Source organism: Oncorhynchus nerka, linkage group LG4, assembly GCF_034236695.1.
Source record: "Oncorhynchus nerka isolate Pitt River linkage group LG4, Oner_Uvic_2.0, whole genome shotgun sequence".
NCBI classification, from domain to species: domain Eukaryota; kingdom Metazoa; phylum Chordata; class Actinopteri; order Salmoniformes; family Salmonidae; genus Oncorhynchus; species Oncorhynchus nerka.
The window spans coordinates 42,946,461-42,962,022 of NC_088399.1; the positions used below are offsets into that span (position 1 = coordinate 42,946,461).

General features: G+C 42.6%; 1 protein-coding gene across 5 annotated transcripts in view; it reads left to right on the plus strand.

The window, feature by feature from the left end:
• Positions 1-15,379, plus strand: part of rfx3 (regulatory factor X, 3 (influences HLA class II expression)) — a 59,728-nt gene extending 44,349 nt beyond the window's left edge. For all 5 annotated transcript variants that reach the window (XM_029654990.2, XM_029655002.2, XM_029654995.2 and 2 more), the window contains 8 exons: positions 3,387-3,502; positions 4,122-4,276; positions 4,393-4,490; positions 4,667-4,816; positions 5,071-5,279; positions 5,517-5,670; positions 5,783-5,825; positions 9,760-15,379. In XM_029654990.2, coding sequence (XP_029510850.1) covers positions 3,387-3,502; positions 4,122-4,276; positions 4,393-4,490; positions 4,667-4,816; positions 5,071-5,279; positions 5,517-5,670; positions 5,783-5,825; positions 9,760-10,052 — 1,218 coding nt within the window. In that variant the 3' untranslated portion in view covers positions 10,053-15,379. The remainder of the gene's footprint in view (positions 1-3,386; positions 3,503-4,121; positions 4,277-4,392; positions 4,491-4,666; positions 4,817-5,070; positions 5,280-5,516; positions 5,671-5,782; positions 5,826-9,759) is intronic.
• The last annotated feature ends 183 nt before the right edge of the window (positions 15,380-15,562 follow it).

Consider the following 15,562-nt stretch of genomic DNA (forward strand, 5'->3'; position numbering starts at 1 on the left):
TGGCCCAGCCAGAGCCCAGAATAGAACCCGATCGAACATCTCTGGAGAGACCTGAAAATAGCTGTGCAGTGACAATCCCCATCCAACCTGACAGAGCTTGAGAGGACCTGCAGAGAAGAACGGGAGTAACTCTCCAAATGCAGGTGTGCCAAATACAGGTGTGTAAGAAGACAACCCAATAAGACTTGAGGCTGTAATCGCTGCCAAAGGTGCTTCAACACTGTACTGAGTAAAGGATCTGAATACTTATGTAAATGTAACATTTCAGTTTTTTTTTTTATATACTAGCGAAAAATTCTATAAACCTGTTTTTGCTTTGTCATTATGGGGTATTGTGTGTAGATTGATGAGGGGGAAAACGATTTAATACATAAGTCAGGGGTCTGAATACTTTCCGAATGCACTGTATTACAAGTTTTGCAATAATTTGAGACACAGACCACTCATAGCAGTTTAAACCTAGAGCCTGGTGCACGGTTCACAACAACTGGACCGTTGTCATCACTGTTCCATGATTAGTGAGGATTAGGGTTGATTTTGTAGGACAGTTGTTCAACCCTATTGTACACCTGTAGATGCTCCTCAAAGGAGGAAGGGGAGGACCATCCTCAGTGAATTGCATAAAAATTTAATTAGTGAAATATTTTTAAAAATATATCCTGTTTTGCAATGAAGGTCTACAGTAGCCTCAACAGCACTCTGTACGGTAGCACCATGGTGTAGCCGGAGGACAGCTATTATCCGTCCTCCTCTGGGTACATTGACTTCAATACAAAACCTAGGAGGCTCATGGTTCTCACCCCATTCCATAGACTTGCCCAGTAATTATAACTTCCGGAGGACATCCTCCAACCTATCAGAGTTCTTGCAGCATGAACTGACATGTTGTCCACCCAATCAAAGGATCAGAGAATGAGGGGCGGCAGGTAGCCTAGTGGTTAGAGCGTTGGGCCAGTAACTGAAAGGATCGAATCCCCTAGCTGACCAGGTACAAATATGTCATTCTGCCCCTGAAGGCAGTTAACCCACTGTTCCTAGGCCATCGTTGTAAATAAGAATTTGTTTTTATTAACTGACTTGCCTAGTTAAATAAAGGTAAAATAAAAAAAACACATAAAAAAATCTAGTACTGATAGCATAAGCTACCAGCTAACTGGTAATAAAATGTGGTGAGTAGTAGACTCAAAGAGAAAGACAAAAGTTGAGTCTTTTTTTATACATTTGTTTTACTTTCAATTACTTTGCTAGCAAATGCAGCTAGCTAGTTTAGCCTACTCAAACAGAGAGATGCTATGTTAGCTAGCTGGCTATGACTATCCAACACGGGAACTTTTACAAATCACATGCTGACCAGACCGGACACGTCGCGTGCGTCGCAAAATAAATGTAGAAATCCATGTTATTCAATTATTGCACCCACACTGCTCGCACGCGCCAACGAGCGTCTGCGATGCCACGGGCTAAAATAGAACTCCTTTCTATTTCTGACGCAGATCGTGCTGAATGTCCTGCCTCTTCCATCTCCTCATTGGTTTATAGAAGCAGGTACCCACGTGCCATCTCCTCATTGGTTATACCCACGTGGGTGATTGAAAGACAAACTGTTTTGCCGGTAGTCGTGGTAATGCTATGAAAGTTTAGATGCCTATCACCATATAAGTTCAACGATGAAAAGGCCTGGAAGGAAGAGAGATGACTAGAAACGATTCGGTTGGCCGTTTTATGTGTGGATTAATTTGTCGGAGTAGAGGACCTTGTGCAGTTCAGGTAAAATAACAACTCAATGTTTATATCCTAGGACAAATTAGCTAGCAACAGCAAGCTAGCTAAATAGGACAAATTAGCTAGCAAGTGCAAGCTAACTAGCTAAATTGCCATACATGTTTAATGCTTTTCGATCTGTCCCCAAATTAATGTCATTTGTTCAGAGTTTGTTTTGGTATTTTAACCTGTGTGTCGTGATCGCGTTTGGTGTAGGGGGACAAAATACATTTATGCACGATAGCACACTCGTGCAGCCGGTTTGGGTTCCGTGTCAAGGTAAGCTTTTAGTTTTACAAATGTATTGCCACCGGTGCCCACAGGTGTAACTGCTTACTAACTGTACACTGTACAGCATGATTGTAGCCGGTTTACTAACGCGTTAATTCTATTAGCTATGCTGACTATGACGTTACTTTAGCTAATATGGTGACAACGATGTAGGCTGTGAGTAGCGGTTATGATATGAAGGTTTGGCTTGGAAAGTTTTTTTTGCATCTACAGCTGATGTATTGGTCATTGAAGTCTACAAGTGAAGGGAAACGGTGAGAAGAGGAGAGCGCATAGATGCGAGAAGGAATACAATGAGGTGTTTGTATGTGGCTATGAAATTTAACTATTTTCGTGTGATCAGGGTGTATTCATTCCGCCGATTCTGTTGAAAAACGTTCTTAAACAGAAGCTTACGGAATTAAATGGGAATAAACATATGTGAATTTGTCCAAATGAAACTTGTTTGTAACTAATACACCCTAAATCAGCTAGATGCAGGCAAGAGTGTGCAAGGCTGTATTGAATGTGTCACTGTCTGTCACCTGAAATCTTTCTCTCGACCTGTGTGCACCTGCGTTCTAAACTTTCATTCATAGGCTAGGTTGATGGGTATAGGGAAAATTTTAGTATTATGTAGCAGCCTAGACCTATCGATGTTACATTGAGCTAGGTGAATGGAATATGAATAACAGTCATCCAATATGCTGTAATAAAAATAAGGCCATGCTCATAAAAACAAATATCGTCCTCCCTCATCTTAAACGGCACTAACCCCCACTGTTGTACACTTTTCTCACCTTCCAATAATTCATGGATTTGAATATGGCAACTTTCAGGATGAATCAAACCACTGTATTGTTTTATTCACCAATATATTTAGTGTGTAAAGGCTCTCCTCGACCTTAAAAAAAAATATTCATAAATACATTCCCAACCCTAATTAATCTACAAGATCAGAGTATTTTTTAATCTTAAAGGGATGGCTTTAGATAAATGTACTGAAAACCCTATTGAGCGAACACTCCACGGGATAATCTATTGGACAGCAAGAGTGAGGGATTTTCAGCAGTTTAATTGAATGTATTCAGTATGCGCAAGGGAGCCACACCCATAAGGTAAGTCTTAATACCAACTACTGAGAAGTTCTTGAATCAAAAAAAAGAAGAAAAGGCACAGATTTTCCAAGTCTGAATCGGCCCCCATGTGCAGATGAATGGGGGCTTTCTTTGGCATGCATGATATTTACAAGTCTTCATCTTCATTGATCCACACCAGCTCATCCACACTAATCAGCTTGACTGTGAATAGTTATTCAGCTCAGTTGTGTGATGCTGACCATGTCTCTCTTGCAGGCCATTCTGGATGTGGTGGTGAACCTCCAGTTCAGTCTAATAGAGAAGCTGTGGCAGACATTCTGGCGCTATTCCCCCTCTGACTTAGTGGAGGGCACCATCATCACAGAAAACAGGTCAGCTCTCTCTCACTCTCGTTCTCTCCCTCTCTCCTGAAGGTCAGTTCTGGTGACCTTTTAAAAGGATATTCTACTCCAAAATTAGTGAAAATAAAATAATGCTGACACCATCTAAAATATCAGTTCTACCTCGAGAAATGAGCCCAATATCATATTGGTAAATTAATTAGCAGAAATGATTTTTACATATTGGAACATGTTTATAGCCTGTGCATGCTCCATATTATCAGTATTTCTTTCCGCTCATGCAGGAGCAAAAAAGTCCTAGTGCACTTTGGTGCGATTTAAAAATATATATACTATATTTTTTACATGGATGAGTTAGTTCATTGGGACAGTGCGCGACCCCTGTAACTAATGTAAAACTTCAATCAATCAATCAAATGCAAATATCCGCTTGTCCCTTTTTAATAGCTGGGCAACGGCACACTTTTCAGCAAATAAACACCTGTTTCAAATAAATACCTGGTTTAAATTAATTGTTTACAGGGTTTAATATTTGATTTGCTACATGAAATAATTCAGTAATGACACAAACCCCCCCCCCCACAGTAGACCGAGTGAGATTGAGGTTAATCTGATCCAGTATGGGTAACTTTGAACTCCGTCTCCACAGTGGTATGAGTGAGATTGAGGGCCGTTTGCCCTGCTCCAGGCTGGTGGTGCTCTGTAGGAACGAGGCTGTGCTCAAGTGGATGAGTTCCTGTGACCACCTGATGTACCAGGCCCTAGTGGAGATCCTCATCCCTGATGTCCTCAGACCCATCCCCAGTGAGTGGCTGACACACACAGTCACACACACACTTTCTCGGTCATTCCTAGTTGGGTATCAGAATTCAAATGGTGATCTTTATATAGACTGCTGTCCGCTGTATCTCTCCCTCTAGGTGCCTTGACTCAAGCCATCCGCAACTTTGCCAAAAGCCTGGAAGGCTGGCTCAACAATGCCATGAACGTCATTCCACAGAGAATGATCCAGACAAAGGTACAGACACTCTCTCTTCACTCACTCACTCTCTCACACACACACATATTGGCAAATAAACTTAAATTGCCTCTATTTTGTTTGATCCTGACTTTCCTCTCTTATCTTTTTTGACTGGCCTTGGTCTGATTTTAATTGGCTGCTGTTTGATCCTCTGTGTGTTTGATTGGCCTCAGGTTGCCGCTGTTAGTGCCTTTTCTCAGACGATGCGTCGTTACACTAGTCTGAACCACCTGGCCCAGGCAGCCCGCGCCGTGTTGCAGAACACCTCCCAGATCAATCAGATGCTCAGCGACCTCAACCGCGTCGACTTCGCCAACGTGCAGGTCCGTCTGTCCCTCTGGATGGCTGTCTGTCTGCCTGTCCCTCCATCTGGCTGGATGTGGTTTGGTCTGCCTTGTCTGTGTATTTAGTTAGAGGGACACGTCTGTCCACCGTATAGCCATCTGTCATTATCTCTATGTCCTCTCCCAGCTTGAGGTTGCTGTTTATTTCATCAAGGGGCGCGTGTGCATCTGTGTTTTTGCATGTTTGTTTGTGTTATCCCACACTGACCCGTCCTCGCTCTCTCTCTCTTTAGGAGCAGGCGTCGTGGGTGTGTCAGTGTGAGGAGGGTGTGGTTCAGAGGTTAGAGCAGGACTTCAAGGCCACCCTGCAGCAGCAGAGCTCTCTGGAGCAGTGGGCTGCCTGGCTGGACAACGTGGTCACCCAGGTCCTACAGCCCTTCGAGGACAGGCCCAGCTTCCCCAGGGCTGCGCGTCAGTTCCTGCTCAAGTGGTCCTTCTACAGGTCAGATACATATAAATTGAATGGGTTCTATGAGTACCATAGAATTCATCCAAATTTTATGGTGAGGAAAAAAACTCACAGAAAATGTACACACTTACAAAATATATATGTTTTTGCTCCCTCAACCAATTTAAGTAGTGTGTTGTGATATTTATTGTTTATCATATCAATTGATTTGGTTTGGCAGTTTATTAGCAGTTTTTCAGTGGTTGATCTCGTTGTCCATCTCTTTGTCAGCTCCATGGTGATTCGAGACCTGACTTTGCGCAGCGCGGCCAGTTTCGGCTCGTTCCACCTGATCCGCCTGCTCTACGACGAGTACATGTTCTACCTGGTGGAACACCGCGTCGCCCAGGCAACCGGCGAGACGCCCATCGGTGTCATGGGAGACGTAAGGCCCCGATGAAATGAACACACACCACACACGCACATAATTGTAATGTTCCCATTACTCCTTGGCTCAGTCTCAGTGTGGTTTCTTTGTGCTGCTTAATGTATTGCAGTTTGATGACCTCAACGCCATGTCGCCTGCTTACATGGACAAAGGTAAGCCAACCCCAAGCTGCGTCTACAGGCTAAGTCTCTGTAGGCTTCTGCTTCCACATTACATGGAGTTATTAAGCCCTTTGAAGCCATGTCCGTTCAGCATTGCTGTGCGTCATTCTTCTTTTGTTATGCGTCGTACCTCCTTCTACCTTCGTCTCAACGTGCTGCAACTTAGAGGATAGCAGTTTCAATTATTACCCATTCAAACATGTTATGGTCAGCTGCAGTCGAGAAGCTATTGGATCATTTCACATTTTTGTGAAGTTACGTTTAATACTAAGATGTTCATAAGAAAAGGCGAGGAGCTTTTGTTAAACAGTTGCCGTGCCTAAATACCAGACTGTTACCGTGGTTACGCCATGATTATCAGTCTGAAAGAAGTCGCTGTTAAAAAATAAGCGACAGTCTCTACAAGGCAGAATGTTGAGTAAGATGATATTTACACTTATTTTAACAGTTGTACATGCTGTTGGTCCTTTTGGCAGTAGGAGGTGGAGATAGGGTGTCCACAAGAAAGGGCTGTTTACCCAACTTTTTGTGGCGCCTGTTGGTTCTGTCGCTTGTATTTTCCATCTGTTGCACAATATGTAAACAATAGCTGAATGTAACCGAATGTAGTCGTCCGAAGCACGTTTCCTCACAATTGGCTAGAAGTGGTTGCCGTTCGGTTCGGCTCATCCGTATTGTGAAAGTATTTGTCACGTGCGAATTGCATCAGTATTGACAATAAAAACCGGAAATACAAACTATGTGCATACCAACATATGGTATGGAATGCCACATGTGATATGTTTTTTCTGAGTTATGTTCACTAAGGGTGACAAAAAACGAATTGACTGGTTAAATAGGTCCAAAACTCATTTAGAACTGGACCTGAGAGGCCAACCTACCTCTCCAGTCTGTCCAGAAAGACGACATGATCAACAGTGTTGAATGCAGCACTTAAATCTAAGAGTACAACGACCGAGAGCTGTTATCTGTCAAGATAATTTACCACTTTAACTAAGGCTTTCTCTGTGCTGTGGTGGGCACAAACACCAGATTGGAATTTTTCAGTTGGCAATACAGTTGGCACTTAAAACAATATTTTAGCTTTTTGAACACTCATTCATCCAGAATATTTCTTAAGAATGGAAGGTTGAGAATTGCTAAGAGCTGAAGAATCTAAATTACTTTTCTTCGGAAGGGGTTTCACCATAGCAGTTTTTAGTGCAGTGAGGAAAGTGCCTGTGAACAGGCAGTGATTAACAATAGCTTGCAGTTCTTCAGATATGCAATTAAAAACCGTTTTAAAGAAAATCAGGTTGAAGGCTTAAGTTGTGATATCACTTTCCTGCGCATGTCTGTGTCAACTTCTCATCCGGCCTTGACTGAAATATGCCGCAAACTCATCACATTTCGACGTGGAGGAAGGTTCTCATAGGTTTGCGGGGGTGGGATTTATCAGGCCACCAATGGTGGAGAAGAGTGCTCTCTAATTATTCTGATTAATAGTGATCAAGTTAGAAAAATGAGCCCGTCTGGCAATTCTAATTGCCAACTTGCGCTCTCAGAATATCATAATAGACCTGCAACTTTTACTTTCACCATATCCGCTCTGCCTTTGTGCAATTTCTCTTTAATTGATTCGTTTCCTCACTTATCCAAGGGGCTCTGCGTTTGGATGTGGCCTTTTTCAACTTTACTGGAGCTATGGCATCAATGGTTGCCCTTAATTTGCTTTTAAAGTTATCAACTAAATCATCACAAGATGAAGGCAGAATGGGTGGTGGATTATTGTTCATACACTCAATAAAATCTGTAGCAACTTCAGAGGTAAGATAGCGTTTCTTAATAATGTGTTCAGTATTACCCGGTGCTAAGGGCAACAAGGTAGTAGAAAATACACAGTGGTGATCAGATAAAGCAACATCAACAATAGAGGATATGTCAATACAAAGCCCCTTGGCAATAACCTGGTATGGCTGCATCTATGGGTGTGCCCGGTAACATGTTGGATAAAGTCCATAGAGCTCAAAAGATTCATAAATTCAATGGCCTTTGAGTCCGTCTCTTTGTCAACATGAATATTAAAATCGCCCAACACAATGATTCTATCATCTTAAGGACAATAGGCAATAGTTCAGATAAACCAGTAAAGAAAGTGGGGCAGTGCTTTGGTGGCCTATACAGGGTTATGGCCATCACTGGTGGCTGACATTTAAACAGTACAGCATGATGCTCAAAATACCCAAAGTCGCCAAACAAAATGTCCATAGAGCTAAGAGCATTAGTAAAAAAAGAGGCTGATAGAGTATGAAAATCTGTAGTCCGAGGGGGAGGCTTCAATAAGATCGGCACTAAAGTCTGATGACAGCTATGTTTCAGCGAGAAACATGCAATCATCTTAATGCTCAGTAATGAGGCAATCACAAGAAAGATTTTACTTGTGATTGCTCTAACATTTCAAAGCACCATATTCAATGAGTGTGGGCTACTCTGCCACTGGGGCATCTGCCTTCGAGGTAACCAATAGAATAACAACCAAATTATTAACGTTACAACCACATTTTCTGACAGTCTCTAATCTATCAGAATTGTAGGAGATAACAGTTTGTATAACCTCACTAGAAGGCAGAGTTAAAGGAACATACAGTGCCTTTGGAAAGTATAAAGACCCCTTGACTTTTTTTTGCAAATGTATTAATAAAATACATAAAATACCTTATTTACATAAGTATTCAGACCCTTTGCTATGAGACTTGAAATTGAGCTCTGGTGCATCCTGTTTCCGTTGATCATTGCCGCCCGGCCAAATTGAGCAATCGGGGGAGAAGGGCGTTGGTCAGGGAGGTGTCCAAGAACCCGATGGTCTCTCTGACAGGACAACCATCTATGCAGCACTCCACCAATCAGGCCTTTATGGTAGAGTGGCCAGACAGAAGCCACTCCTCAGTAAAAGGCACATGACAGCCCACTTGGAGTTTGCCAAAAGGCACCTAAAGACTCTCAGACCATGAGAAACATGATTCTCTGGTCTGATGAAACCAAGCGTCACATCTTTAAGAAATAGGGCACCATCCCTACGATGAAGCATGGTGGTGGCTGCATGGGGATGTTTTTCAGTGGCATTATGGGGTATTGCTTTGTCATTATGGGGTATTGTGTGTAGATTGATGAGGAAAAATCAATTGATTTTAGAAGAAGGCTGTAACGTAACAAAATGTGGAAAAAGTCTGAATACTTTCCTGAAGGCACTGTAAATTGGGTTACTCACAATAACCATAGTGCCATTTCTACAGGAGTTGATATGGTTTCCAAGTCCTCATTCTGACAGGGAGCACTGGAGCACTACCAGACCCTGTCTGTCAGTCTCTAAAACAGTTTGTGATGTTGCTCGAAATAAGCCTGGAACCCCTGCGTTGTTACAAAAAGAGATTTTCCTGTCGTTGGAAAGTTTTCTTTAAGTACTTGTTCGGGGCAAAGAGTTGTCTGAAATGTTCCGAAGCCCTTTGGTAGCACGGGAGGGTGCCAGATATAATTATTCTCTTCTATGTGCTAGTGAGGGTGTTTAAAACATGTTTGTAGTCCTGCCTCAGTTCCGAATCCACTAATTTGAAGGGGTGTCCACATCATTTTCTGTTTTATATAGTGTTTCTTCAAAAGGACCAACCACTCAGACAACCGGTAAAATATCATTTTATTCAGCATTCTGGCTTATAGAGAGAGGTTGTGAGAGAGAACTTTCCTGATCCAAACACTCATTATTGCCCAACGTAGAATTCTATGCAATTCAAAGTCGGGTCTTCAGGTCCATCAGCCTTTCCTGCAAACACAATGGTCCAACCTGACTAATGAGAATCCTGAAGAGTCGGCATTCTAACCCTGTACATCTGTCTGTCTGTCTGTCTACCTGTCTGTCTGACTGACCCTGTCCGCTTGTCTTTGTCTCCAGACGAGGTGAGTGAGATGGACAGTGACCTGGAGGAGGACATGGAGGAGTCTGGGGAGCCGCTGGCCAAGCGGGAGAAGGCTGAGTTGCAGCACGAGCACCAGGTGATCCAGGTGATTCAGGTGGGGGCTCTGGAGGACGGCTGTAACCCCGTGGTGGGGGTGGTGCAGCCGGGTATCCTGCACTCCCTGCCCCAGCCCCCCCAGGACCACGCTGAGCACATCCTCACCCCTTCTGCCGCCACCCCCACCATCCGCCACTGCAGCGCCACCGGCAACACCTACGCCTCCGTCTGAAGAGAGAGACGCCCACAAACCACTCTTCTCTTGATCTGTCTGTCTCTCCCTCTCTATTTCAATGGGTCACGCTGTCTCACACACACGTCTGCACTATTTCCCTCTGTCATGTGCTGTGTTTTCTCTGCTCTCCTCCGCCCCCAGGCCACTAGAGGACGATGAAAATCACCATGACCACAGCCACTGGCGTCACACAAACCGTGGATAGATTAAGAGAGCTGGATGTGAATAGGAATGTGGGCGGGCCGCCTCTGTCTGCTGTCATCCCATATTTCTGTCCTCTGGGAGTGGATGCTGGGTGAGGGAGGAGGATTGGAAGGGGGGGGGTGACCCATGAGATGCTGCCAGATGTGAGACACTGACTGACCCTAGCTGTGTAGAGGGGAGGGTATATATTCAAAGCTCAAATCCAAGCCACCAGCCCCAGATGAGCGATGTGATTGATTGATAAGAGTACTCTTGGTTCACTCTTAGATCGGGTTGTTTCGTATATAGTGCACATATAATAAACAAAACAGAGGTGCTGTTCTCTCACATTAGCAGATATTCCTCCCAATCATGAGGTGATATACGTTCTTACAGAGAAAGCATTGACACATTCCAGTTAAGGACAGAATTGAGTTGAACGATATGAGATTTTTTGTTGTTGTTGACTTTTTTGTGTATTTCAAACCTTTGTTTAGATATGACATTCGGTGATGTATGATTGCTTGTGTTGTGGCAGCTGTTTTGCGTTCTATGATTTATTGAATAGTGTATAATCGTAGCCATGATCCCCTGATAACCCCGAATGGCTTCTAGCCGTGAAGTTTGTTCTGCCCATGAAGAAAGACGGACTCTTATGCGTGCTGCTACTCTATAGAAACACGAGGCGATACAGACGGACGGACTGGATGTACTATACCACTACAACACTAGCTTTTCTACGCACTTCATGCATCGTATGGGATGCTCTTGACTTATTGCCTTGATTTGGTTGGATTTAGATCCTGGATAGTGTGATAAAAATGTAATTAGTTAAGACTCGTATAATCTACCGACATGTTCTTAGTGTGTGTGTGTTTGTAGTTTCTATCTTGGTAGATGTCTTAAGTTGTGAATGGACCAAAAAAAACAAACCAACCAGAGGAAACTGGCAGAGAGTGAGAGCTATCATGGCCGCCACAGTGGTCCCGGCGAGGCTGCTGCGTGTCCCGTTTTCCTGTCCCAACAGTGCTGTGGGTGGTGTTGCAGAGCAGACTGAATGTCAGGGATTCTATGTACCTCGGCTTCATCCTAGTGCCTTAATAACCCTTACTGCAGCTGTCCATGTAGTTCTGACTGATTATGTGGTTGTGGGGAGGGATAGTACATTCTGCGTTAACTGTCCCAGCCACAGCTTTGGCCCTCTCTCTGGTGACTTGTGGCTGGATTTGGGCTGGCTCGTTGGTGTTACTGAAGGCTGGGGAGGTGCAGGTTCAGAGGTGCTTGTAGTTTTCTCTGGATTGTGCCGGTTCTATTACTTTTTGTTTGTTTGTTCGGTTTCCCACTGATGTGGGTGTGTTGCCTCGTTCCTGCTCTCACTCTCTCTCTCTCTCTCTCTCTCTCTCTCGAGGCCTGCTCCTGCTTTGGCATGTGCAATCGGGTGAAGCGTGCGCGTGTGCCGACGTGAGCGCTCGACCTGATCGAGGATGATGGTTGCGCGTAACCGTTGTGGTTGTTGTGGATGAATGAGTCCGAGCGTGGGTTTTGCGCACACCCACTAGTCACCCTACCTCACACCAGCGGTGCCAGCCTTTTAACACATGCAGCACGTCACCAAACCTTGTTCTCACACACATATGTATCCTTACTACTCCCACGACACACCACAATAACACTATATGCCTCTCACACTACACAGCTAAAAATACACATGGTCATTTTAGCCCATTCAGTCCTCAGTCCACATCATCATCTCTTGTTCTATCGGTTGTAAAGTGCATTTTTGTATAGTGGACCAAAAGTAGATATTTTCTGATATTTAAAGATATATATATATATAGATAGATAGATATATATAAGGATGATACAATACGTATGTATTCATCTTTATTTGTTTTGTTTTTCATGTGGTTGATCTGTCATCCGTGGTTGTTTCGTTGGTAGTTAGCTCTTCTGTGATTGGTCGATTGACTGTGAAATGGGCGGGGGCATGGGGACCAGCTTCTGACGACACTGGATACACATTTTGTACTTGAACTGTTATTGATCGCTTTTAGGAAATGGACAACACACTGGCAAAAGGTGTTGAACTGGAAGAATCTTGTTGATACTACTGAAATTACTTTTCTGTTTTTTGTTTAACTCTCATATCAGGAGAACTGTATGCACCAATGCTTTGCCTAGACTTTATTTATTGGGATTTATTGTGCTTTTGTTTTACTATTTGAGAAGTTATTCTTAAGTTATGCACACGTATCCATACCAGTCTTGAAAATGAAATTACACTATATATACAAAAGTATGTGGACATCCCTTCAAATCAGTGGATTCAGCTATTTCAGCCACACCCGTTGCTGACAGGTGTATAAAACCATCGATCACACAGCCATGCAATCTCCATAGACAAACGTTGTCAGTAGTTTGGCCTCACTGACGAGCTCAGTGACTTTCAACGTGGCACCATCATTTCCAACAAGTCAGTTCGTCAAATTTCTGCCCTGCTAGAGCTGCCCCAGTCAACTCTAAGTGCTGTTATTGTGAAGTGGAAACGTCTAGGAGTAACAACCACTCCGAAGTGAAGTGGTAGGCCACACAAGTTCACAGAACGGGAACACCGAGTGCTGAAGCGCGTAGCGCGTAAAAATGGTCTCTCCTCGGTTGCAACACTCACTAACGAGTTCTAAACTGCCTCTGGAAGCAACGTCAGCACAAAAACTTGCCTGCACAGACCCTGACCTCAACCCCATCGAACATCTTTGGGATGAATTGGAAGGCTGAATGCAAGCCAGGCCTAAAAGCCTTCCCAGAAGAGTGGAGGCTATTATAGCAGCAAAGGAGAGACCAACTCTATATTAATGCCCGTGATTTTGTAATGAGATGAACGCACCAATTTGTAAGTCGCTCTGGATAAGAGCGTCTGCTAAATGACTTAAATGTAAATGTAATGTTTGACGAGCAGGTGTCCACATACTTTTGGTCTTGTAGTGTATGAGTTCTGACGATTTTTACTACTGAGAAACAAAATTTACCTGCTAAAAAAAATGGAAATGATGTTTTCAGAGGATCATGAATTTATTTTATCTACATTTTCTTTAGATATATATGGTACTTAGCAGATTGTGCATGTGTGATTTACTTTATGAGAAAGGGCCATTCTACTGATAATGCCTTTTACTAGTTCACTGAAGATAAAGTGCATTCACTTTAGACTGAAAAGGCAATTGACCTTGCTTACAGGTTATTGAAGGCTTTGGGCATTTGTTTACATGTCAAACTCTGACCACACAGAAATTACAAGATCTTACTCAACCTGACTGTACAGTCAGTCACCTAACATGTCATTAGAGATGGCTCTTGAACTTTGAACATTGACCTTTTTGTCCGGAAAATACTGAAGATGTTAAGATGAATTGTGTATTCATTTGTGCCTGGAGTGCAAACAGCTTACAGATGTGCTTTAGAATCTTGAAAGTGCTTTTTTTGATCTTGCATGCCTTTTTGTGCTGCTAGAATCTATTGGTTCGTCTACTTTGTGTTTGGTTTTCTTTGGAATATGTGCCAGATTGTAAATGCTGTATTCACTCTGCGACCTCATCAAACCTGCCTGTTTCAAAACTGGACTCAAGCCAATTCTGTCAACACAAATTATGTTGTAATCATAGATAATCATTCACAAAAAGTAATACGTTTATTTGTTTGGAACAAAAAATATTATAGGTCCTTCCCCATAGTCTTACGTCACTGATGGCTCCTGGCAACGTGTGGCGTTAAAGACAATAGGGCCTTGATTAATTGAGCCCATTTCTAACCTAAAAGGTTTGATACAGCAACTACAACAACAAAAAATGAAAAGGAAACAATCTTGACATCCTGAAAAACATATCAGCTATTCTCAAACTGTCAGTTGGAAGTGGTGAGAATACATCAGCTTCACTGATCCACAAGACTCCAGTGCCTTTAATTTGACCCAGACAGCTGGGCCTAACGTCTCTGGTCTTACTCCATGGCTCCAGACACAGGCTCTTTAGAGCAGACTTTATGGAAGAGGTGAAAATGGCTGCTCACATGGAGAAGAGGATATGGGCCTATGGGATCGTACAGTCCTATCCTTAATTCTGACCTCATCCAACTGACTACAGGTCAACTGTCGCTGACCAATGACCAAACATGACAGTTTACACTGGGTGGGGCATTCTCCACATATTTGCTGTTGGATGGAGCTTTAGGAGAGAACTACTACAGATTTACATTATCACTAAACTAAGAGAAATATTGGAGTACTACTGGACTGGGATATTTGCCAATGGCAACACTGTACTATCATTATCATTTCCTTTTGTTGTATGATATTCACTGATTGCTGTATGGTGGCTTTATTCAGTTTGATTTTCAATATTTTCTTGATCTATTTTAAGTGCCATTTGACGGTCTAGTGAGTTGTGGCCCACTGTAGCACGCTCTAATGCAAGCACAAGCATTTGGCAGTGGATATTAGGGAAACCTTTTCCTTGAACCCCTTTCCCCCTAAGATGTAAATATAGACAAAATGGGAAGAAATATTTATTTGTCTCTTAAATATTTGTTTTGTTCTTTTTGGATGATTTTATTTCATCTGATATGTTGGCAAAAGTACTTTGTGATTTCTCTTGTTTTGGATAATGTATTGTATTTATATATACATATCATGTGACTTTTTGTTTCAAGTTACGTCTTAGTATATACTATCTTCTGAAATTGGCAAGAGAAAACCGATAAGTGTAGGGTGATTTGTAATGTGTATTTTACATAAAAGATGAAACTGTGGAACTTTTATATTTATAAAGGCATATTAACATTAAGGCCAAGGGCTCTATTCAATTTAAAGGCAATGTTCCCACGTTAGCGGAGACTGCATTCACGGTAAACGCTGCATACGTCGGCTCAATCGGAAATAACTTTTACAGTTCTATCGCGCAATCTGTAAAGCTTCAGCGATAGATTGAATAGAGCCCTCAGTGTGTCGTAATGATGGAAATATAGGAACTATTAAAGACATGTAGTTTGGTTTTCTGAATATTTCAGACTTGAGCTCAGGCTAGCTTAGTGTTGTTTTCTTAATTTGTGGCTTGTCTTTAAATTAATAAACTTTTTCTTGTTAAAAATAAGTCATTGTTATGACTGTTGTCATAGAGAAGGGACACAGAAGATGAACAGATAAAAGTATTGTGGATGAACTGCTGTATAATCAGTGGTGAGGCAACATGTCGAATCGGCTGGAAATTTACACTACATATTTTTGTCAGAGGCAATAGGACAGCCACCTGCTGAAGTACTCGACTTATACACCA